Source organism: Ochlerotatus camptorhynchus, unplaced genomic scaffold, assembly GCF_037179485.1.
Source record: "Ochlerotatus camptorhynchus isolate MF236.1 unplaced genomic scaffold, CSIRO-AGI_Acam_v1.1 ptg000138l, whole genome shotgun sequence".
Classification (NCBI taxonomy): domain Eukaryota; kingdom Metazoa; phylum Arthropoda; class Insecta; order Diptera; family Culicidae; genus Ochlerotatus; species Ochlerotatus camptorhynchus.
Window position 1 is genome coordinate 550,409 of NW_027040628.1, and position 24,836 is coordinate 575,244.

General features: G+C 41.0%; 1 protein-coding gene across 1 annotated transcript; it reads left to right on the top strand.

The window, feature by feature from the left end:
- Positions 1-9,995: 9,995 nt before the first annotated feature.
- LOC135700553 (beta-1,3-glucan-binding protein-like) lies at positions 9,996-12,320 on the top strand. The gene is made up of 3 exons (XM_065221068.1): positions 9,996-10,373; positions 11,266-11,420; positions 11,493-12,320. The coding sequence occupies exons 1-3, from the start codon at positions 10,092-10,094 to the stop codon at positions 12,274-12,276; spliced, it is 1,221 nt and encodes a 406-aa protein (XP_065077140.1). The 5' UTR covers positions 9,996-10,091; the 3' UTR covers positions 12,277-12,320.
- The last annotated feature ends 12,516 nt before the right edge of the window (positions 12,321-24,836 follow it).

The following is a 24,836-nucleotide window of genomic DNA, read 5'->3' on the forward strand; positions in this document are numbered from 1 at the left end:
TAAGTGTACATTTAATGACAAGTTGTGTAACATGAGTTGTTCTACACTATAACTGGAAAGTACTCATTAATGGGTACAATTTCACCCATTTTGAATTAAAGGAGGTTATCCCATTTAATGGGTAAAAATTACCCTTTATTGGGTAACTAATACCCATAAATGAGTAATTGTTACCCATTAGTGGGTAAACGTTACTCATTAATGGGTATTTTTTTCACCCATTTAATGGGTTAACCTACTTTACTTAAAAATGGGTGAAATTGTACTCATTAATGGGTACTATAGTGTTAGAGTGTATGGCAAAGGAAGACGTGTCAGATTGCCTTACTGAATATTGAGCAGGAGTTACTTCGGCCTAAGCGCCTATTTCCGTCCTATCAACCAGAACAGCTCAAATATCTTTGATTTCACCGTGAACTAATGAATTATACTTTAATTCAAAAGTGCCATTACAAAATATAAGATCGTATGTAATGACTATTTACTAGAGTGCCAATGAATGTATGGGAAAAAGCGACCCACGAATGTCCCAAACCGACCGAATGCATGACAAAACTTCGTAAGACAAAAGGTTAAAAGACAAAAGGTCGATTTTTTTCGTTAAATGAGTGTAAAGTAAAAGAGAGTGAGTTTTAAAATATTTAATACATTAAAGCATTGCTCACGTAAAGGAAAAACCTCTGAAAAATATGAGATACTAATATCTAATCTTAGTTCTTCGAAAATTTCCAATGTTCGAAGTGTACATTTTTAATACTCAAAGTCTTAAATGAAAATTTCAATCACAGTATCTCAAATAATTCTCATCATAAACCTTTCTAAGAAGGGTATATTGAATAGATATAATTTTTTTAATATCATTCGAAATTACAGATTAATCAATGAAAACCAAATTTGAAAGAACGAACAGCTTTCAAAGAAGAGAATAATAGAATAAAATCATATTTTACTATTGAGAATTTGTTTAAAGTAATGACAAATTAGTTTCATAATATTTAAATCAGCTGTTGGACTTCCGATCATTTGTCCTTTCGACCATTTTTTCATTCCACTTTTTTACCCTTTCGACCATTTTACATTTCGACCTTCTGTCTCTCGAACTTCTGTCTTTCAACCTTCTGTCTTTCGACCTTCTGTCTTTCGACCTTCTGTCTTTCGACCTTCTGTCTTTCGACCTTCTGTCTTTCGACCTTCTGTCTTTCGACCTTCTGTCTTTTAACCTTTTGTATTTCGACCTTCTGTCTTTCGAGCTTCTGTCTTTCGACCTTCTGTCTTTCAACCTTCTTTCTTTCGACCTTCTGTGTTTCGACCTTCTGTCTTTCGACCTTCTGTCTTTCGACCTTCTGTCTTTTGACCTTCTGTCTTTCGACCTTCTGTCTTTCGACCTTCTGTCTTTCGACCTTCTGTCTTTCGACCTTCTGTCTTTCGACCTTCTGTCTTTCAACCTTTTGTATTTCGACCTTCTGTCTTTCGAGCTTCTGTCTTTCGAGCTTCTGTCTTTCGAGCTTCTGTCTTTCGACCTTCTGTCTTTCGACCTTCTGTCTTTTGATCTTCTGTCTTTCAACCTTCTGTCTTTAGACCTTCTGTCTTTCGACCTTCTGTCTTTAGACCATCTGTCTTTCAACCTTTTGTCTTTCGACCTTCTGTCTTTCTATCTTTTGTCTTTCGTCCTTCTGTTTTTCGACCTTCTGTCTTTCAACCTTCTGTTTTCCGACCTTCTGTTTTTCTGCCTTCTGTCTTTTGACCTTCTGTATTTTGACCTTCTGTATTTCGACCTTCTGTCTTTCGACCTTCTGTCTTTCGACCTTCTGTCTTTCGACCTTCTGTCTTTCGACCTTCTGTCTTTCGACCTTCTGTCTTTCGACCTTCTGTCTTTCGACCTTCTGTCTTTCGACCTTCTGTCTTTCGACCTTCTGTCTTTCGACCTTCTGTCTTTCGACCTTCTGTCTTTCGACCTTCTGTCTTTCGACCTTCTGTCTTTCGACCTTCTGTCTTTCGACCTTCTATCTGTAAACCTGTCTTTCGACCTTCTGTCTTTTGACCTTCTGTCTTTTGACCTTCTGTCTTTTGACCTTCTGTCTTTCGACCTTCTGTCTTTCGACCTTCTGTCTTTCGACCTTCTGTCTTTCGACCTTCAGTCTTTCGACCTTCTGTCTTTCGACCTTCTTTCTTTCGATCTTCTGTCTTTCGACTTTTTATTTTTTGATCTTCTGTCGTTCGACCTTCTATCTGTTGACTTTCTGTCTTTCGACCTTCTGTATTTCGACCTTCTGTCTTTTGACCTTCTATCTTTCGACCTTCTGTCTTTCGAATTTCTGTCTTTCAATTTTTGGTCTTTCGACCTCCTGTCTTTCGTCCTTCTGTATTTCGACCTTCTGTCTTTGAACCTTCTGTCTTTCGACCTTCTGTCTTTCGACCTTCTGTCTTTCGACCTTCTGTCTTTCGACCTTCTGTCTTTCGACCTTCTGTCTTTCGACCTTCTGTCTTTCGACCTTCTATCTTTCGACCTTCTGTCTTTCGACCTTCTGTCTTTCGACCTTCTGTCTTTCGACCTTCTGTCTTTTGACCTTCTGTCATTCAACCTTCTATCTTTCGACCTTCTGTCTTTCGACCTTCTATATTTCGACCTTCTGTCTTTCGAACTTCTGTCTTTCAACTTTCTGTCTTTCAACCTTCTGTCTTTCGATCTTCTTTCTTTCGACCTTTTATCTTTCAACCTTCTGTCTTTCAACCTTCTGTCTTTCGACATTCTGTCTTTCGACCTTCTGTCTTTCGACATTCTTTCTGTCGCTCTTTTGTCCCTAAACCTAAATATTTAGGAGTGGCGCAAAGTCGTTAAAGTTTGAGTTATTTGAAAACCGAAAAATAACCTAATATTTAGGGGATGTTGTACATGACTTAGTTGCCAAATGACTCAAAAATGCGTCGAGAAACGTTGAGATCTGGTGGTATCTAAAACTTTTGTTAAAAATCGACGTTTTTCACTAGTGTCTAAGGACTGTATCGAAAATAAGTTCTAAACTGAATTTTCCTTCCAAATCGGTTAAAAGATATGATTTAATAAAAAAAAAGGTTAATCTATTATGTGTGTCATATCCGTCCTCATAACTTAGCAGAGTAAAGTGAAGCAAAATATATCCTTTAAAGGACTGGTATCATGTTAGATGTAGTGGACAATGCATTTCCGTGTTTCTTTAACGCATATATTTTGACTATTTCAATGTTTTAGAACTTTTAATATCCTTTTAAAGATGCACTTTACAATTGCCATTTAGCATCAGCAATTCAGGCATTCCAAAGGTTGTAGTTGCGAACAAGCTGAATTGGGTCGCTCTAGGCGAACATCACAATTTTTCAATTTACCCATTTATCAAATAAAGTACAGAATTGACTGCAAATTAGGTCAAAACAATTGAAAATTGTTGTGTTTTATTCACAACCTTTTCCATGAATGCTAAAGCTACTAAGATCATGTAACAAGTCCTAAAAATATTGTACAAAAAGTGCTTAAAACCTGTTTTGTCACACTGTCCAAAAAGTATAAGACGACAGAGAGATCATCTAAGAGAATAGATTTTAATTTGTTTTTGTGAAGTTCATTACTTAAGAAGGACTTTGCAGGCATAGTTAAAGAACGTTTCTTAATTTTAAAATATTTTTTTATTGATTTTTGAAGAAAAATATGTTTAAAACTTATTTTGATGCAGTCCTTAATACGTGATGTACACTTATTTTTCATTAGGGTGGTCTTTTGCATATTTAAAACTACAAAATCAAAAGATTTCACTGAATGCATCTACAAATACTCCAGAAAATGAAATATTCACTCTGCATAAGCGTAACATTAATACTTCTTCTTCTTCTTCTTCTTGCCATTTCAAGCTTATTGCTGATTGCATGTTAACTTATTGCGTGCTCTCAACTTAGTGTTCTAGATGCACAGTTATGAATTAAGAGCTTTCGATGTCTGTACCATTTTTGCATTAGTATAATTGTATGGCAAGTACTTTCCAACCCGAAGTATCCCTAGACTGGACCGGGAATCGAACCCAGCGACCTCCAGCATGGTCTTGCTTTGTAGCTGTGTCTTTATCGACTGAGCTAAAGGAGGCCCCAAGTAACACTAATACGTTATGTGCAGTTATCCACCTACCTTACGCCTCTCCGAGTCATACACACTTGGACAAATTCATGTAAATTTAGGTGCTCTGAGACTGACATATACGAGCGTCAATTATGACATAAAATTGAGTCATAATAGACTCGAAATTCAGCTCAATCAAATGTACTTTTCGTCAAGTAACGAACTTTTCAGTCTCGGACCACTTAATTTTACATAACATGTTTGTTTACGTCTCAACCTTTATGTCAAAGATGGATTCCGTCACGTGTAAAATTAGGTATTTCCATGTGTGTATGATAACAAAAGACTATCAGCTGAAACATGGACACAGCTGGGTGGCGTAGCCTGGGCAATGTTGCCAATCCGGCAATAGCAAAGTGAAGAGGTGCGACGCAAACACTGGTGTGGTAACCATAGTACGATGATAGAGGAAATGCTTCACCAAACCTGAGCGTCTGTTCACCATGGAGAATCGGCTCAAAACGGCGTCTGTTCTCCATGTTAGGAGCGGCTGATCACCGTCCTAGTGCTAGCGTGGGACTATAAACAGAGCTGTGCACGATGGTCCCCCGGCGAGACAGGGGGTTGGGGCAGGCCCAACAAGCTGCCCTGGAAAAAACATAAAGTTGCAATCACCGAAGAAAGAAATACGGATCGGAACAATCGGCTCAGACTTACGCGACGAAATAAGGACTACGATTGGAAACTCGGAACATGTATCTGAAAATCGTTCGGCTTCCCGAGCTGCGATAGGTTAATCTATGACAAACTTCAACCACGCAACTTCGAAGTCGTAGCACTGCAGGAACTTTGCTGGACGGGACAAACGGGATGGAAAAGCGGGCATCGAGCGGCTACTTTCTACCAGAGCTGTGACACCACCAACGAGCTGGGGACCGGCTTTGTAGTGCTGGGTATGTTGCGCCAACGCGTGATTTGTTGGCAGCCGATCAACGCGAGCATGTGCAAGTTGAGGATTAAGGGCCGTTTCTTCAACTACAGCATCATCAACGTGCATTGCCCACACGAAGGGAGATCCGAAGACGAGAAAGAAGCGTTCTATGCGCAGCTGGAGCAGGTGTACGACGGCTGTTCGCAACGGGACGACATAAACACTCAGGTAGGACGGGAGGCAATGTATAGACCGGCAATTCCAAAAGGAAGAAGCGTCAGCAGGAAGACCGAGATCGCGAGGCGAAGGAAAATCTGTACCGCGTAAACGACATACGGAAGTTCTACGAGAAGCTAAATAGTTCGCGAAAAGGCTACGTGCCGCAAGTCGATATGTGCAAGGATTTGGACGGTAACCTTCTCACGAACGAGTGTAAGGTGATTGAGAGGTGGAAGCAGTACTACGACGAGCACCTCAAGGGTGATGCAGCAGAAAACGAAGGTGGCACAAAAAAAAGACCTTGGAGCACGCGCAGAAGACGACAGGCTACCGATCCCTGATCTTCAAGAAGTTGAGGAGGAGATCGGTCGGCTGAAGAACATCAAAGCAACTGGTGTAGATCAACTACCAAGTGCGCTATTAAAATACGGTGGTGTAGCACTGGCAAGTGCGCTGCACTGCGTGATTGCCAAGATTCGGGAGAAGGTCGTTTACCCAATCTACAAAAAGGGCGACAAGTTGGATTGCTGCAACTACCGCGCGATCACACTGCTGAGCGCCGCCTACAAGGTACTCTTTTAAATTCTATGCCGCCGTCTGTCACCATATGCAAGAGAGTTCGTGGGGCAATACCAGGCGGGATTCATGGGTGCCCGCGCTACCACGGACCAAATTTTCGCGATTCGGCAGGTTCTGCGGAAATGCCGCGAATACAACGTGCCCACACATCATTAGTTCATCGATTTAAAATCTGCAAACGAAACAATCGATCAAGATCAGTTATGGCAGATTATACACGAGTACGGATTTCCGGATAAACTGACGCGATTGGTCAAGGCAACGATGGATCGATCGTTGTTTGCGTGTTGGGGATCGATGCGTTGTTTGCGTGTTGGGGACACTCTCGAGCCCCTTTGAATCTCGAAGGGGGTTACGGCAAGGTGATGAACTTTCGTGTCTGCTATTCAACATCGCGTTAGAAGGTGTGATCAGAAGAGCTGGGATAGACACGAGTGGCACGATCTTCCATCCAGCTTCTTGGCTTCGCCGATGACATTGACATTATGGCACGGAACTTTGAGACGATGGCGAAAAAGGAACATCAGACTGAAGGCTGAAGCTAGGTGGAATGGACTTGCCATCAACGCATCAAAGACAAAATACATGAAAGGAAGAGGTTCTAGGGAAGACAATGTTAGCCTCCCACCCCGAGTTGAGATTGACGGAGACGAAATCGAGGTGGTCGATGAGTTCGTGTATTTGGGCTCACTGGTGACCGCCGAAAATGATACCAGCAGAGAAATTCAAAGACGCATTATGGCAGGGAATCGTGCCTACTTTGGACTCCGGAGGACGATCCGGTCGACGCTGATTAGACCGGTGGACCTGGGATATGCTCGTGGAGGACCAACGCGCCCTTGGTGTTTGCGAATGGAAGGTGTTGCGTACCATCTACGGTGGAGTGCAGATGGATATCGGAACGTGGAGGAGGCGAATGAACCACTACGAGGCTGGCGAATCATGGATCGAGTAGAGTGGAGATGACTTCTTTGGACAGCAGAGGACAACAAGACCTTAGCCTAACTAGATCGTTAGAATGAAAGGGTGTAAGTGACTTTGATCGATTCTCTTCGTCGACTTTCTCTTTCGTTAATAATTCAGCTGCAAACACATTCATTGTGCCATTCTGGATGCTAGATGAGAACCTCCTTTCTCAAACAATGTGGCAGAAATAGCGCAAAATCTGTTTATAAAGCTGTGGCTATTAAAAGAGAAAGTCGATGAAGAGAATCGATCAGTCAACCCTTTCCTTATAACCCCCTCATATGTGGTTCCCTTATTTTTAATGTTATATGTAAAAATAATTCGAAAAAGTAAAAAAATCGTTCATATATTTTTGGTTTATTTATTTAATGTGGATTTCGAGTCTGAGTCGACCACACAGAAAAAAATTCTGAATTGTAATCATCGCGTAAAATTTCCCCTTCGTTTAATACTTGGCGTAAACAACGAAATTTTTTGCAAGCTTGTATACAACATTTATAATTTATGTTATATAACACTTAAATTTATATGAGAAATCATGTAAATTTACGCCGAACCTTAATGACGTGTGCGCTAGATATCACTGAAATTTACATGATTTTTTCGAACGGTGCAGTCGGTCTCAGAGTAAGAAGGAACTTCTAGATAAGAAGGTTCCCAACTAACATTTAAAGCTGAATGAAAGCTTCTTCTTCTTCTTTTTCGCATATCAAGCTTATTGCTTATCGCATATTAGCTTATGGCGTGCTCTCAACTTAGTGTTCTAAATGCACTTCCACAGTTATTATTTGAGAACTTTCGATGACAATACCAATGCATGAATTTGTACATTGTATGCCAAGCACAATGATACTCTATGCCGAGGGAAGTCGAGAAATTTTCCAGCCCGAAAGATTCCCTCAACCGGACCGGGAATCGAACCCGCCGCCTCTGGATTGGTAATACCATAGAGGTAACTCTAAGACCACTGGGTCCCGAAGAAAATCATTATTATTTTTGGCTCACTCAGTACCAGAACAACGGTCCCAAGCAGTTCCAAGCTATTTCACTCACCCCTGCATGTTCTGCATGAATCCACACACCCCTGATGTTATCTGTCAAACTTTCATAGCGAATCAAAACAAACATAGTGTAGTAATAGAATTTCAACTAGAATAGGGTACGTTAATCGTTTGCTTGGGACCAATAGGCTACTAAAGTGGTGAGGCAATTTAAAATCGTTAGTTTCGTATTGATTATTGGTAATACCATAGAGGTAACTCTAAGACTAGAAGGTCCCGAAGAAACGTGCTCAACTTTTTTGGCTCAGCTCTGGTACTCTCTTCGGTCCCAAGCTAATCAATGCACCCCTCGAAACATAGGAAAATCCACGAACCCCTCATTTTATCTGTCAAACTTTCATAGCGAATCAAAACAAACATAGTGTAGTACTAGAATTTCTACTAGAATGGGGTACGTTAATCGATTTGCTTGGGACCACTAGGCTAGTCAAGTAGTGAGCCAATTTAAAATAGTTAGTTTCCACCGGTTGGTAATACCATGCCTTTACTGACTAGGCGATGAGGCTTGTTCAGCCTAAAATAAGTAACGGTCAGTATGGGGCCCCAATTTCGCGACGTGCCCAAATTCCCACATTTGAGACGCCGATGAATTTAGAACGTTAAGAGATGTTTTCCTAATCCGGAATTAGATAATAGATCGATTGGTGCAAGTTTCATCCAGTTGGGCTCAATGATGCCCAATTTTACCCTAAATTTGTTATTTTTATGATTTTACCCGTCTAGCTACAATCGCCGCTGAATTTATTGACAAAAAAGGAAAGGCGTGATATGAGATTTTATGCCTCAGATAATCCCGGCGGTGCCGACTCGGATTGAACCCAGCCTTTTTGGGGTGAGAGATAATCACACTTACCCCTTAATATTACCATTGAAATTGCTTTGAGCATTATTCCACAAGCGGTGTTTTGCATTAAAATCACCAATAATGAAGAATTTAGACCTATGTAGGTAGCATTACTGCTCCTAAAATGGAATTTTTACAGAAATCATTATTCGACATGATTACTGATATGCGAAAAACTAACCCCATGTGTGATGCTATTCAAACTGGAGTTTAATTTGCGAACAATATCGTCATGACTTGTATTGTATTGTAAATCATTAATTATTTTTAATTGGAATGCACGATCTCTTAACGATAATGAAGACGAGCTATTTAACTTTTTGAGAGTTCATAACGTGCATATCGCCGTTATAACTTAAACGTTCCCTATAAGGTTAAAAGGGACGCAAATTATTTCATTTGAATGGGGACCAACTGGCATTTTTCATACAGGGGGGAATCTGCTCCCAAACACCTGAGAAGATAACTCAGGGTGTGGGGATGGGAGAAGTAGCGCTCCCGACCTACTAAACCTTACCCTGTGCTCTTGGCCTCTGTCCTCCCCGGAACCGCCCAAAAGCATGGGAGGGGGCCGGTTGCGCTATGGCGCATCACACTAGTGGTGTGTCACAGACGTGACACTCGCAACTGCACAGTGAGCAGCTGTGCAGGGCCTTCCTCTTATCGTTCGCTGTTAATTGTTCGCCTGAGTTCTAGAGCAGACGTGATAGCCAGCCAACTGTCCACGGCAGGACAGGACAGATGTGACCGCTTACCAGCTGCGTGTGCTGCGACTTGGTCAGAGTCGTCTACACTCTAAGAACCCGGTGTTATTCCTGCCTTTGCACAACGAGGGTTTGTGCAGGGCTTATCGACCTCCTGGGACGAGCTGGATGGGGCTCCAGCGTCCTTACTCTGCTGTAGCTCGTTTAGCCGCAATATCTCTCCCTTGGGTTCGATAATTAACGTTTCCAGGGAACACCACGAGGAGGCGAACTACTTCATGCCCCTGAACCAACTGGCCTAGAAGTGTCCATTCTATCAAGTGAATCAATTATACGTAAAACACCTTCCTCTAATCAGCATAATCTCGATCATACCACACGGCCAATGCCGGCAGTTAGCATTAGTATTGTTATTCTTATTTACTCTAAGTATTACCACGACGGTAGTTCCCCGGGAATACCCAGTCAACCGTTTCCCGAGAGAAGTGCAACATAAATGTAACCCTCTTGGTAAATATTCAATCTCGTAAAATCCATCTCTCTGTATATATTTAGCTCGCTCTCTGCGAATGGAATGACTGAATTATAAAGCCTCATCCAGTTCCCAGCATTTCGCTCAGTTCATTGGACAGCTCTGACCGGTTTGGTCGAGCACGCGATCGTAGTTTGTTCGAAGTAAATTATTAACTGCAGCAGTTATAGGATGATCGTATCACGCGGATTATCGCTTGTGTTGTTAGTTGTCGCCGTCGCAGCCGGTGTTGATGTCGAAACGGTCAATGATACGAGAGCCGGTTTTAGCGGTGGTGATTCAGTGAAACTTGTTCGAGAACGGAACAAATGCGGCCGATCGCCGACCACCGCCAGTGGGAGCATGATCCAGCGCGGTCGGAAGTTCTGCAGTGGCGAGCTCATCTTCGAGGACAACTTTGACTTTTTCGACTTTGAGATTTGGGAACACGAGAACACGCTGGCCGGTGGTGGGGTGAGACATGATTTTTTTGTTTGTTTTGAATTGAGTGGTTTGGTGTCGATTGAGTTAAGTCGCCAGATAGTGGAACGTAAACAGCAATTTGAACCAGGATGTGCGCACGGCTGGGATGATGTTTGTAATTGTGATTTTGATTGGAAAATATTTTGTACGACAAAGAATACCTATATTTTCTGCTAACTTATAGCACGATATAAAGGTACCAGACAAAATACTTGATATGAATGCTACACGCAAAACAAATTTCTCTTACATTCAATGTAAGGTTGAATTGATTACATCCTCTGCATGTGTTTCAGACAACAAATGTAATGGCAGTTCTTGCACTGAACTGCAAAGTTTTTTTTTTCCAGAATGAATATTTTTGTATGAAACCTTCTCGAGATGACGCAATTCATTTGGGAAACAAAGTTTGTTCGAAAAATAAGCTAACATAAAAATTACAAAATTAATTGAAAAGTCTTCTGGCGACCACATTACAGAACCTGTTAACGTCGCGAAACATTGTATATTCTGTATATTTTTCATGCAAATCTGTAATAAAATCGTACATTTCCCATTTGGGTGTATATATTGGACATTCTTTTTGTTAACTGCTATGGAATTAGCAGAAACCTACCGGGTGGGTCTGACTGGATCGAGACCATTGCCTTAGGGGGTGCTTAGATTGGATTAAAAAAAAAACCTGCCGAAAATTAAAATTCTTAATTCTTCAAAATCAGACCACACACAAAGCACACCTTTCCGCGAGGTTCTCAACACTTCCGCCTCAACCTGCGTACGCTGATGTACACTGGTTATCGTCATTCGACCATCGACAAAATAATCATTTGACCTACTGCATTTGGTTTCACTTACTATTATTTTTCTGTTTTTGTTATTTCAGAACTGGGAATTCCAGTGGTACACTAACAATCGTTCCAATTCGTTCGTTGATGATGGCATTCTATACATCCGGCCCACGCTCACAGCCCACGAGTATGGTGAACACTTTTTAACTTCTGGTACCATCAATCTGCGTGGAAATCGCCCCGTTGAACAGTGAGTTGTCGGCTCGTAATGTACAAACACTAGTAACGACATCTTATTCACCATTACTTGCCCATCTTTCAGATGTACCAACGCTGCCTTCTGGGGCTGCGAGCGAGTTGGTACGGAAACGCACGTTCTGAACCCGGTCAAGAGTGCCCGAATCCGTACGCTTCCGTCGTTCAACTTTAAGTACGGTCGAGCGGAGGTTCGAGCCAGGCTTCCCAGCGGCAATTGGTTGTGGCCCGCGATTTGGTTGCTACCGAAGCGGAATGCATACGGCACGTGGCCCGCATCCGGGGAGATGGATCTGATGGAATCCCGTGGAAATGAAAATCTGACGGTTGGTGAAACTCAGATCGGGACGCGTCAGGTCGGACAGACGCTACACTTTGGACCGAATCCATCGCACAATGGGTACAACACGGCCACACTGACGAAGAACGCTATGCCCGGAGTGGAGTACAGTAAGGGATTCAACACGTTTGGATTCGTGTGGTCTCCCGATAATATTACGGTCAGCATCAACGGAGAGGACCTGGCCACCATCGAGGGTGGGGATGGTTTCTGGCAGCGAGCTGGATTCGATAAGCTCAACATGGAGAACCCCTGGCGGTATGGAACCAAGATGGCACCGTTCGATCAGGAGTTTCACTTTATTCTGAATCTTGCGGTCGGTGGAGTTAATGGATATTTCCCGGATAATGGGGATAATCCTGGCGGTAAACCTTGGAAGAATAGTTCACCGCAAGCAGCTACCGATTTCTGGAATGGACGTGAAAGCTGGTTACCCACGTGGAATCTGGACAAGAATGATGGAAAGGATGCATCCCTTCAGGTGGATTATGTAAGGGTTTGGGCTTTGTGAGTGAAGTTCGGGATTAAAGTCGATTTGGCTGTAACACACATAAATATACTTAATTAAACAGTGAATGAATAAATTGGAAAATCATCTGTGGAAAATGGTTATCTTAATACCGGTCGTGGTCGTCAATCAGAATAACAATCCCATTTGCAATTTTCATCTCAGTAGCCATGACGCTTATTTTTGCTTTGGTTCTATCAGCGTTGCCAGATGGTTTTTCATGATATCGGTATTACTTTAATAAAAATATCGGTATTTATCGGTATATAGTAAAAAACAGGCTTTTGCATGAAATTTAGATTAAATGTAAATTGTTGGCGGTGAATTTTAGGTATTTTTGAAAATGTTATAGAAAGACACAAAAAATGTTTACTTTTCGCCCAGCAAAGGGCATTAGCTAAAGCTGGGTTTAGATTATTCAATTCAGCGTTCAACTCACTTGAACCTCTATGCTTGAACTTTGAAATGAGCATGAGCATGAGCATGATTTACCGCCCACGGTTACTACTCTGTTATTGCCAGACCAGCTGTAATTACACATAGAACCAATAGACGATGTTTGAGACTAGCAATCATCCTCAATGTGTAAAAACTGGTGATCTCGAATTAGGCAATACCAGCGCCAGCCGCATCTGAACGCAGGTCAAGAAAGGAATGGGTAGGAATGTGTTGACGTGACACTCGCTTTGATGGAAGCCAAGGAGTCCTCTGCACTTCCACGAGGAATCACAGGGATGTTGGGTAAGAGGGTTGGGTTAGCAGCAGGGTTCGTTTTGGTAAACGATAAGCTCAGTAAGCAAAAACGTTTGCCACTAGGCAGACGATCTCCTTTTTAATCATTGACGAATCTTGAATGTGGATGGGCTTGAGATTAGACTCATGATGTTCTGCTCAGTAAGCAAAAACGGTTGCTCTAAGGCCACCGAGCCTCTCATATCACATTATAGCGTTACTCAAGTTTTTATAACTATTCAAACCCGGCACCGAAAGTTTTACAAAATACACGATAAACAAGCGATCTTACCATGCATTTTTTAATATGAAAGGATCTGGGACCGCGTTTTTCTCCTCAGTAAGCAAGCCACTGCAACCGACGATCTTTGAAATCCTAAAACTAAAAGCTACGAAAGAGTACTTAGGCCTTCATTAAGATCCACTTTCACGCGACGTTCAATGTTTCGATTTTCTCTTTACGCATGGTTCAGACAATCATAACAAGCTATGACCGACGTAACGATTGTTTAAGACCTGGTTAAACAAGCTATTCAAATGAAATTACGTTCTCGAATTTCACTTGGAATGTAATGAACAACAAAAATACGCGATAATTCATATTTTCAGCGGTTGATGTTTAATTTTAAATATACTAACGGTACTGCCTACGACTACGATGCCGCCTGCGACAACGACAACAGAGAATTTGTAACTTACCATTTGTCTAGGATAAACACCTGGTACGCCCGGCACCTCCACTGGTTCTTCATGTCCGCTATCTGTCACTGTTTGCAAAATATCTAATAGCAATTACCTTTGTTGTGATACTTCCTGTATTGCCATGGTGATATGGGAGGAGGTTCGCATCTAGTGCTTTCCCCAGGAACCGTTCACGGCCACCAGCTACCGCCCGTCCAGACTTGGGCATATCCAGCGAGACATCCTTCAATTAACTATGCTTGAACTTTGAAATGAACGTCCATAAAACTGATCGATGTCGGACTTACTCTATACGATGTCAACTTAATTGAAGGCCTATTACCAGATCGCCTGAACAAACTCGGTTAACTAAATGAAAGCAGTAATATTAAAGTTTGCTGTTCGTATCGTAATGAAAACTTATTTTGGTTTCAATTTTCGCGGCATAAGTCTGATATCATATTTTGCTTTTAATATGCAGTCAAGAGTTTTTATAAGAAAGTAACAAAACTTCAAGTTGTTAGCTAAAAATAAATAAATACATCAATGATTTTTACATGAATGAATCAATCATACGTTTGATACGATACTTTATTTCAAAGGCTGCAATACAAAGTTTATCAGATTGCATGGTATGACTATTTACACGTTTCTCAAAAAGAAAAGAAGCACTCCTAGGGAATCTATTTTTCCTGCCTACCTGCTTGTGCCGAAGGGAACCCAACCACGTTTCAATGTGTTTTGTCGAAAATAAAATCCGTATGCCGAGTTTGGAATCAAGAAGCGGTGATGTATTTTAGATAATAGAAACAATTTGTGACTCTTTAACTCCAAATAGAGAAGTAAAACACGGGTTGTGCTTAGTATGTGTAATTTTCGTCTAGCCCGTGGTTTATCCACTCAGGGTCGGCTGGCTTGCTCGAGGAGGACTCAGAAACAAAGCGGAACAAAGACAAGTCATCCTTAGGCTCGGAAAATAGAAATAAAGTTACAAATAGGAATTTCACTTGTAAATTTTAAATTTTATTCCAACAAGATAGGGGAAATGAAGGTAATGTCGGCCTACATGTCCCTAATATGGGCCCATCGCTAAAAGTCTGCTATTTATCAATTTTATCTAGATGAATGCGTTATTGGGACGTTACTAATGGATATTTTTGGTTGCTATTGAAAACTTAGTTGATTGCTGAATTTATGTATGGGCCCAAATTAGGGACACTTAGGCCGACATTACCTGCATTTCCCCTACATAGGTTGGAGGGTGAGCTCGTTGCGGCCGTTGCTGCATCCGATGGGGCCCTTTGGTCCGTTGCATGCGAGGAGGAGGAGGAAGGGAAAACTCATACCTTTGTTGAATGCAGGTTACATGCCAAAACGTGGTCTCCGGGCAGTTTCTGGTTACCGCCTGTGACTACGCCCGATGCTTCTTCTGTCCGGGGTGATCTTGAGAGGGTTCGTCGTGTGCCCGCCGACGGGAAGTGAACTCATAGGTCAGGAGCCCAATAAGTGGGGGCGGACCCGCCGGACCTTAATGGGCCCTAACCTCCAAAACGTCCGTTCTAGCTTCCACGTCACGTGTGATCCAACGAAGTAGCGGTTGGGGCTCGTTGACCACCGGCACCGTAGGGTGTTGAGTAGGGGCTTACTTGTGGTCCGTCCTGGAATGATGTCCAACAGTAACCCTCCGAGTGACGTTCCAGGGGGGAATTCCGTGGATATTCCCCACACTAATCACCGAAGAGGGGTTCGAACACGCCGGACTTGCAGCGAATGATCTGGACCCGCCGATGTTGACGCCCCCGATCGGTACAGTCACACGATCGTAGTCTTCCACGCTGTATCCTCCAGGCTAGGGGCCGTAATAGTACCCCGGTATCGCACTTCACTGACTTCGTGGTTACTTAACCAAGGTTGACTCGTGACCTTCAACCAACCACTGTCACTTGAACCCGATAGCAGATATATTTTTTTTGAGCACTTCTGCTCGTTTCGACGGACCAAGCTCAACTGTCTCGATCTCTACAATTCATCTCCTCTCAACCTCCTAGATGCTTCACTCTTCGTCCTTTCCTCTCTCTCCTCCTCCGGAACTACAAAGACGCATTGTTTGCCATGGTGAGATGTGAGACGTCTCATCATTTATTCCCATGAAGCAGCATTCAAGAGTTTTTAGTACTTTTTTGTAGGGTAAATGGTTTAGTGCGGTCTTTGCCGTCTTTTTTTTTTATCGTTTACAGTAATAGCAATCTATTTTTTTTTATCTAGTTCGTTTATTTGGAAGGCTCAATCGCGTTAGCTTTACGGAGCCGATAATTCATTGTTCACTGTGTGTAACAAAATTCACTTAATTCTATGTCTAGTAGGAGTTGGGCCGATTACTCGCGGCTTACTCGAGGTTAGAAGGGTACATTTTCGAAGGATAGGATCAGGGGAGGAGCTTGGGGTAGGGTTTCGTTGTCTCATCAGAGCGTTGTCGCCAGTATGAACGGTAGTGCTGTTCTAGCTTCGTCCGGAGTTCGACCGGCTATGGTGGGTGACCAGTGGGCGACGATGAGACTCATCGAGACGGGGGGACAAGACAAACAAAAACTAATAAAGAGAGACAAAAGACAAAAGGAATTAAATTCTTATACTAGACATTTGAAGAAAAACATAAACGGACGGCATATAGCAGAGATCACGGGTTGCCAACACGTCTCTGATAGGAACATAGGGTTGTCTTCCTTGGGCCTCGAGGGTATTCAAAAGTCGCTCTCTGGCGGCGTCATTATCCGTACATTGCCAAACTGCGTGGTCGATGTCATCGTAACCGTTTCCACACTGACAGATGTTGCTGTCCACGAGGTTTATTCTATTGAGATGAGCATCTAGCGAGTAGTGGTTGGACATAAGTCTACTCATCACGCGAATGAAGTCACGACTTAAGCCCAAGCCTTTAAACCACGCTCTCGAAGAAACATTAGGAATAATTGAATGTAACCACCGTCCAAGATTTCCAGTGTCCCAATCGGTTTGCCAACTCGAAAAGGTACTCTGACGCACTAAATGGTAAAATTCATCGTGTGAAATTTGCCTGTCATACAATTCGCCTTCCTGCGCGCCCACCTTTGCGAGAGAGTCCGCCTTCTCATTGCCTGGGATTGAGCAATGTGAGGGGACCCATACAAAGGTAATCATATATGATCTTTCGACCAGCACACACATCTGCTCCCTTACCTTTGAAAGGAAATAAGATGAGTGCCTGCCTTGTTTCATCGACCGAATAGCCTCAATCGAACTGAGACTATCCGTGAAGATGAAGTAATGGTCTGCGGACATGTTGGAAATCATCCCCAATGCGAAGTTGATTGCTGCCAGCTCAGCAACAAAAACGGAACAAGGTTCCTGAAGTTTGCGGAAGGCGCTAGAGTTTTCATTGAAGACACCGAAGCCAGTGGATCCATTGAGACGTGACCCGTCTGTAAAATATCTTTTGACGCAATTGACGTGTTGGTACTTTTCAGTAAAAATACGCGGGATAATAATAGTTCGAAGTTGATCTGGAATCCCATGAATCACTTGTTTCATGTACAGATCATATTCAATTGAGGAACTGCGATTGGTGAAGTGAGCACGGTCTGGAGTATAACAAGGAAGACACATATCCGACGATATGTAGTGGTGGTAGATTCTCATAAATCGAGATTGTGTGTTCAGCCCAAGAATTTCTTCAAAATTAGCAATTATAAGTGTGTTCGTCACTCCGCATTTGATTAGTATTCTGAGAGAGAGCTCCCAGAAACGGTTCTGGAGGGGTGTTACTCCTGCCAGAACCTCGAGACTCATGTTATGCGTTGAGTGCATACAGCCTAGAGCAATACGCAGACAACGATATTGAATTCGTTCCAATTTTATTAGGTGACTTTTTCTTGCCGAGAGAAAGCAGAAAGAGCCGTATTCTAGAACAGAGAGAATAGTTGTTTTATAAAGCGTTATGAGGTCTCCCGGATGAGCACCCCACCATGTGCCGCAAATTGAACGGAGAAAGTTGATCCTCTGTTGACATTTTTGCTTCAAATACGTAACATGGGCATTCCAAGTGCACTTTGAATCAAACCAGACCCCAAGGTACTTGAAAGACAATGATTGGGTAATGTTTCTGCCCAAAAGATTAAGCTGCATTTGGGCTGGGTACCGCTTTCGAGTAAACACTACCAGTTCAGTTTTCTGCGGCGAGAATTCGATCCCTAGATTCCTAGCCCAAGAAGACAAGTTATCTAAGGAACTTTGCAATGGTCCTTGCAAGTCCATGGCATGTGGACCTCTTATGGAAACCACACCGTCATCTGCAAGTTGTCTTAGCGTGCATTGTTCTGCCAAACAGTTGTCGATATCTTTGACATAAAAGTTATAAAGAAGAGGGCTGAGACATGAGCCTTGGGGCAGGCCCATGTAACTAATTCTGGAAGTTGTCAGTTTTCCAAGAGAAAAGTTCATTTGCTTTTCTGACAACAAATTGTACAAGAAATTATTTAAAATTCCAGAAAGTCCACATCTGTGCAGATTGTCTGACAGAATTTCAATGGAAACTGAATCAAAAGCCCCCTTAATGTCCAAGAATACTGAAGCCAATTGCTCCTTGTGCGCAAAGGCCAGTTGAATATCTGTGGAAAGCAGCGCTAGACAATCGTTTGTTCCTTTGCTCTTGCGGAACCCAAATTGTGTATTTGATAGCAAGTTATTTGATTCGACCCAGTGATCGAGTCTCCGAAGGATCATTTTCTCCAACAATTTCCTAATGCACGAAAGCATAGCAATCGGACGGTATGAGTTATGGTCAGACGCTGATTTGCCAGGTTTTTTAATGGCTATTACTTTGACCTGTCTCCATTCAGGCGGTACAATGTTGTTTTCTAGCAAGGAATTGAATAAATCTAGCAAGCGTCTTTTAGCGATATCTGGGAGATTTTTCAGAAGATTGAATTTAATCATATCGCTTCCCGGTGAGGAGTTGTTCGATGAAAGAAGAGCCATAGAGAAATCCAGCATTGAGAATGGTCTATCCAGAGAGCCGCCGCTAGGAGACGCTTCTCGAAGAATATAATAGCAATCTAGTAAACCGTACACCACTTTTATTATGTGTGTTTACGAGATTGTTTTTGGTTCTTATTTTGTCTACATGCAAAGACTTACATGATTCAATAAAGAGTGCTGGGTGACTAGTTATTTGTTTTTTTTTTTTTTTTTTTTTTTTTTTTTAATTTAGGGTTAGGTATTTTATTATGTGTTGTGTAGCCGGTTCTTCAGGTTATCACCACGGGAGTCCATCAATGTATATATAGGTTTTCAAGTCTGCCTTATATGTGTTTCAAATTGTATAATATAATTTAACAGACTGTTTTTTTTTAAATACACATAGAAAACAAACCCCGTGAAGGAAACAGAACACATAAAATAGTAACTTAAAACTACTGTACATTTGAAAGAAATATATCGAGCCGAGCAAGAACAATAAATGAATTAAGTGTTTTTAAATATTTGATTACTCCTTATGAAAATTTACTGTGATAAACAAAACTGTGTCCCTTATCTTTTAAGTATAACTTGTCCTTGGACATGCATATTGTGCCGAGCATTGAACCGGTAACATATGACGGAAGTTAGATATTTACTACATCATGAATTCTGACAGATAGGTTAACTTCAACCGATGTATGTTTCATTTTAAAGCATTTCTATAATAAAGTAGTATAACAATACCAGTTAAAGGTGTTTCAGCTATCGGTCGTTGTATATGCATTACAGTTTAACAATAAAAGAAGCAAAAACCCATCCCTTTTTAAAGCACATTGACACTCGATGCCAGCAATGACAAGAAAGGTCCATCCCGAGTAATAAGAAAACGCCGCTCCACAGGTCAAATAAAATAAACAATTAATTTATAAGTAGGGCTGACTTACTTGTTTCTTATTTGTTTTTTATTTGATAAATACGGTAAGGTACGGTACAACATTATTCTGATAAATATTTCATGAATTAGTTTGTTATCTTGGGATGAAATAATTAATATTTACATTTGTTGTTGTACATGTCGCTATTAAAATTCTTCTTCACACTTCCGGTTAGCTGTAATTTTCCATGAACGTCAATATGAGTTTTGACGTAGTCTTTAGTTGCTAGTAATCCTTGCATTACATCAGCAGAGAGGCGATTTCTCAATTTGGTTCTGTTCAGATTATACTGGAAGAACAAACGTTCTACGCTAGCTGATGAATGAGGAAGTACTAATAATTCCGCGATGAACTTTCTCAAATGCGGGAACGCAAACTCTCCACCCGCTCGCTGAGCAGAGAGAACCTTTGACCTAAATGTACTGCTACTTCTTCGTTCCTCCTTCGTGTAATTTTTAAAATCAACATTCCGAATTTCTCGGAATTCCGAGTCCATTTCCTGGATGGTTTCACCGGTCACTAAATTTGGGAACACCTTAATTAGTGGCAAAATAGACTCATGGGCCCGATCGACCACATTTTTGGGGTCAATAATAGACATGTTAACAAGCACTGGCTCTTCAAGATTGATGCAGATCTGGATTTGGTTCACAAGCGAATTATAGAAGTTCATTTTGTTTGTTAAGAACTGTGTTGCATCATTGCATTGGATTAGGTTGTTCGTTTGTAGCTCCTCAAGGTGCGCTTCTGCTGCTGTACCGATGTAAATAATTCCCAGTTCCTTGTAGTTTCTTTGCTCTAACAATACTTTTCCCAGATCTATGCATGACAGCATGTAATTAACATTCAAGAAATTATCCAGAATGGATCGGTATAGCTGGGAAACTTCAGTATGAAGCCTGCAGAGTTCGGGTGTTTCAGATTGAAACAATCTATTTAACTTGTTGATGGCAGGCAGAATATACATTTTCGTGAGCGGATTTAACAGTACCTATTGGATAGATCCCTGCTTCTCACGGATCGACTTATCGGCACGATCATCGATAAAATTGAAAAACATCAAAAGAACATCGTACCGATCTAACATTCGCAGAATTACTGCTTCCAGCGAGAGCCAACGTGTTGCTGAAGGATGGAGCATTTTCAACGGCTTCAGTTCCAGCAAACATTGCAAATCCTTGAAGCTTGCTCCTCGTTGACCTCCATATTTCAATAAGTTATACACGTCTCGGCAAAGTTGCTCCACCTAAGTTGGGATGTTCTTACATGCATACGACGAACAGAGTGCGAACGAGTGGCAGATGCATTTCATAAGGAAAATTCCAGGACATTCTTTACGAAATAAAGCTCCAACTGAATGGTGCTGACCCATCATGACATTGGCACCATCTGTACCAAGTCCTATCATATTGCCTTTGCATTGCACAGCATCCGCTTCAAACTGTGAAGTTATGAGCTGGTACAGTGCAGTGGCACTAGCTTCCGTGACTGTGATAATTTTGTAAAAATAATCTTGAATTACAATGTGATGACCATCCCACTTGTACGATCGGTCTACCATCGCCAAAGATTTTTGACCAGCAAGATCAGTGGATTCGTCAACCAATAAGCTTCATTTGCTGGTTTTCATCAGGTCAATAAGCTCTTCTCTTTGGCTTTTACCAAATACATTGGTTTGGATGGCAGTAATTATAGTCCGACGAAGTTTCATATTTTGCGCTGTATTGGAGTCTTTGAAAATATCTTTGGCAACTCTAGCAAAGCTCTCAATCGTACTCATCGGAATGTTGTCCTGTGCTCCCCACGCACAAAGCCGGAGTTCTGATTCGGTAGAGCCATCACGCTGCGACAAAAAACTGGTTATGGCGTCAGTGTTACTGACGATTTTATTTTTTTTGCCGTTCGACATGTGTTTTGTTGTCCTCCCATGCCTGTCCAAATCTACTAATCCACCCGTGCACTTTATATCATGTTCACAAATTGTGCAATATGCATATAACAATCCTTTCTGACTTTCAGTAATCCATTGCAGCTTTTTTTCCCAGTCCTTTATGTATCGCTTGACTTTTTAGGCTTTTTATTTTTGGGTTCGGTTTTCATCACATCTGAATAAAAATTTAGTAGGAAAACATCGTTGCATTACTATGTGCACAAAACTATTGAAAAGTTTATAAATTTTTAATCATGTCATATAGAAAAATTGTTTACTATTTTTCTCCCGCAAAGTCAGACCGGGACCAACTTCGTTCTAATTTGGCACAGTTGATGAGGACCACAATACAATACATATGATAATTACGATAAATAATGAGAAGACATTTACCCGACGAAATTAAAGAGCCTAATTCCTGGGAAGATGTCTCACTTCCTTCTTCGCGAGTCGCTGGATTTGCTTTTTCTGAACCTAAAAATATAATATTTAATTTAGATTTCTATTTCTATCAACAAGATGTTTACAAATAACATGACTTACAAGTACTGGAAGCCAGCAGTGATGGCTCCACGGGTGAGCTGCATTCTTCCGAAGTCGATGACGTTTTTGTGGGGGTGACTTCCGCCACTTCCCCGTCCCCCGCATTATTTTGGGTCGCTTCCTGATTTTGTTGACCTGTTGATAATTCGGATTGGTTTGATTTCTTCCTCCTTCTAAGATCTATTTTAAACTTAACAATTCGAGCAAAATAATCCTGAATGGACTGTCCACTTGTTTTTTTTTTTAGTTTCTAGATTAGAAAACTTTCCGATACTGAGGCATTTTCACAGAACACAACTATTTTTTTTTTTTCCAAAAATGGTATTCACTCACTTGCGTATAGCTTACGTACAACGTACAGTGCGCGTCAATATACGATCGAGATCCCGTTCTACTTGTGGTGACATTCAAATCGAGGAATTTGATTTTTATACATTTTCAATCGAACTCCAACCTATACAGACCCGAGCTTATTGTCAGTACAAATGCCGACCCGATCTAAATTGCAAAAACAAACGATTGAGCCGACGGTTGTCAGACATCAAAACGATCTTATTATATGACCGATGAAGCCAAAACAAATTCGGAGTGGTAAAAGTCTATAGCTACTCGTCCCGTTTTGCGAAAGAAACAAACAAAAAATAAATGCGCAGGGGGGGACAGGGATGAGCGCAGCGCACACAAGAAACGACGCAAGGAAGGGGCGTTTCAAAAAGATGCACTCTAATTATTAATGAACCAAATATCATGTTCAGGATCGGAATCTTAAAAATCGGTATTTATCGGTATGAAAAATTAAAAATCGGTATTTTCAAAGGCTTTATCTTTTTATCGGTATTGAGTATAAAAATCGGTATAAATACCGATAAACCGGTATATCTGGCAACGCTGATACAAACGTAGGTACCATTTGGATATTCAGGTATAAATATTGTTTTGGTATTGAAGCTACTCTAACAGAGAAGCTCTTTTTGCATGAAAAATACCATGGAAGACATTATAATGTACCTAAAATAATAAGATGGATAGGTACATCAATATTAGCAACTTAAATAGGATAAAACTACGCTTGATAATGAAAATAAGTGCAACTTAACTAGTGTTGGTTTCTATATTTAAAATAATAGTGTTTTCATTTCCCCTGTAAATTCTAAACGGGTTGTCTGATCGTTCAATCGTCAACAGACAAATTGATGGTAAATATATGTGTATCTTGTTAAACTTATCAATGCTGATGGAGAATCACGATTAACTTATGAAAATGGCTTATTTTCTACAAAAAAATGATTTTGATGAAAGTAAATTTGAAATATCTCGAAAACGGTTATATTTAGGAAGTTTATTGATATGAGCACTATCGTTTGAAATGATTTTTATAATCATATACTAACATCAAATTGAACATTTTGCCGTAAATAATGAATTTTTCAAAAATGCCTCAAAAGTTGCTCTTAGAAAAACTTTTTTATTGAATGTTTGTCCATCCTAGAGTTGTTTTCAAAACTTCTGCTTTTGATTCAAGTTTTTATAAAAAAATATAAAAAAAAATCAAATATACTTGTTTTTTTGTTTTTTTTAATTTTGAGGTTTATTTTTAATTTTTTTTTGTAAAAAAAACGAGAAAAAATATTCCGTGTATATATTTTTTATAAAGCCTTATTAGTTTCCTACAACTCCTTCATAGTCATTTTTTTTCTACAACCAACTGTTTTCGAACTACATTTTTTTTAAAAGTATGTGTGCAAAAACACATAGGCCCTTTTAAAAAATTACCCTTGAGTCAAAAGGGTCTCCTCTCAAGCGGAAAATACTTGGTCTATCATACTGAAAATATGGGCAAAGTATCATCCAAATCGAAGATGGTCGAGCTCGATTTCAGGTTTTTGCAGCTCATTCTGGATGGAATCCCTCTACTGCCATCTGTCAGAGTACTGCCCATCGCAGTGTACTCAACAGATGGCAGTCATGTTTTAGCGACGATGTTTTATAGTGAGAAATATTTAATGTATTATGTCTGTTTGTCTATGGATATACCGCAAACCTCCGTCGTCACCAAAGTAAATTTGGAATGTGTCCTTGTTTGCAAAGTTTTAAGCTCATGCTCGAAACAAACGGTTCTGTTTTTTTTCTACATTTCCACCGGGTGTATCTTCCACCGAGACAGACGCTGAATCGACAGCATCCATCCTGTTTATCCAAAAGGAAGCATTACATTTCACCGTTTTTTACATCCACATACGCCGCGACGGAGTGATGATTCGCAGTCAACCTCCAAGCAGTGCGGAAATCCATCCCTTCCGATACCAAAACCCATTTATTCGGCAACGTCACTCCGCACACGGGCAGTCCTTACTGTCGTCATTCGCCATTTCACCGGAGTTCGGCTGGTGCGTTTCGATTTTTATTGGAAAACTTTTCCAATAAACTTCCGAATCGATAAATTGCGATAAGTGAAAGATGAATCGGAATCAAGGCGGAAACAGTACAAAGACGCTCAACGGGAGAATAGAGGGGAAAAAACTTACGTCCATTACTTTGAACGAAGGAAACGAAAAGTTCGGCACATCACGATCGCCGGAAAAGTGATGGAAAGTGAGAAAAAGATTATCTCTACCAAGCGTTGAAACTATGCCACGGTCGCTCCTTTGGCCCCGTTCAGCGTGTAACATAAGATAAAACCTATAATGTTGGAATTTGAAGTGAAACTTTGTTCGATTGTTCTTTCCGTTTATTTGCTCACGCTCAGC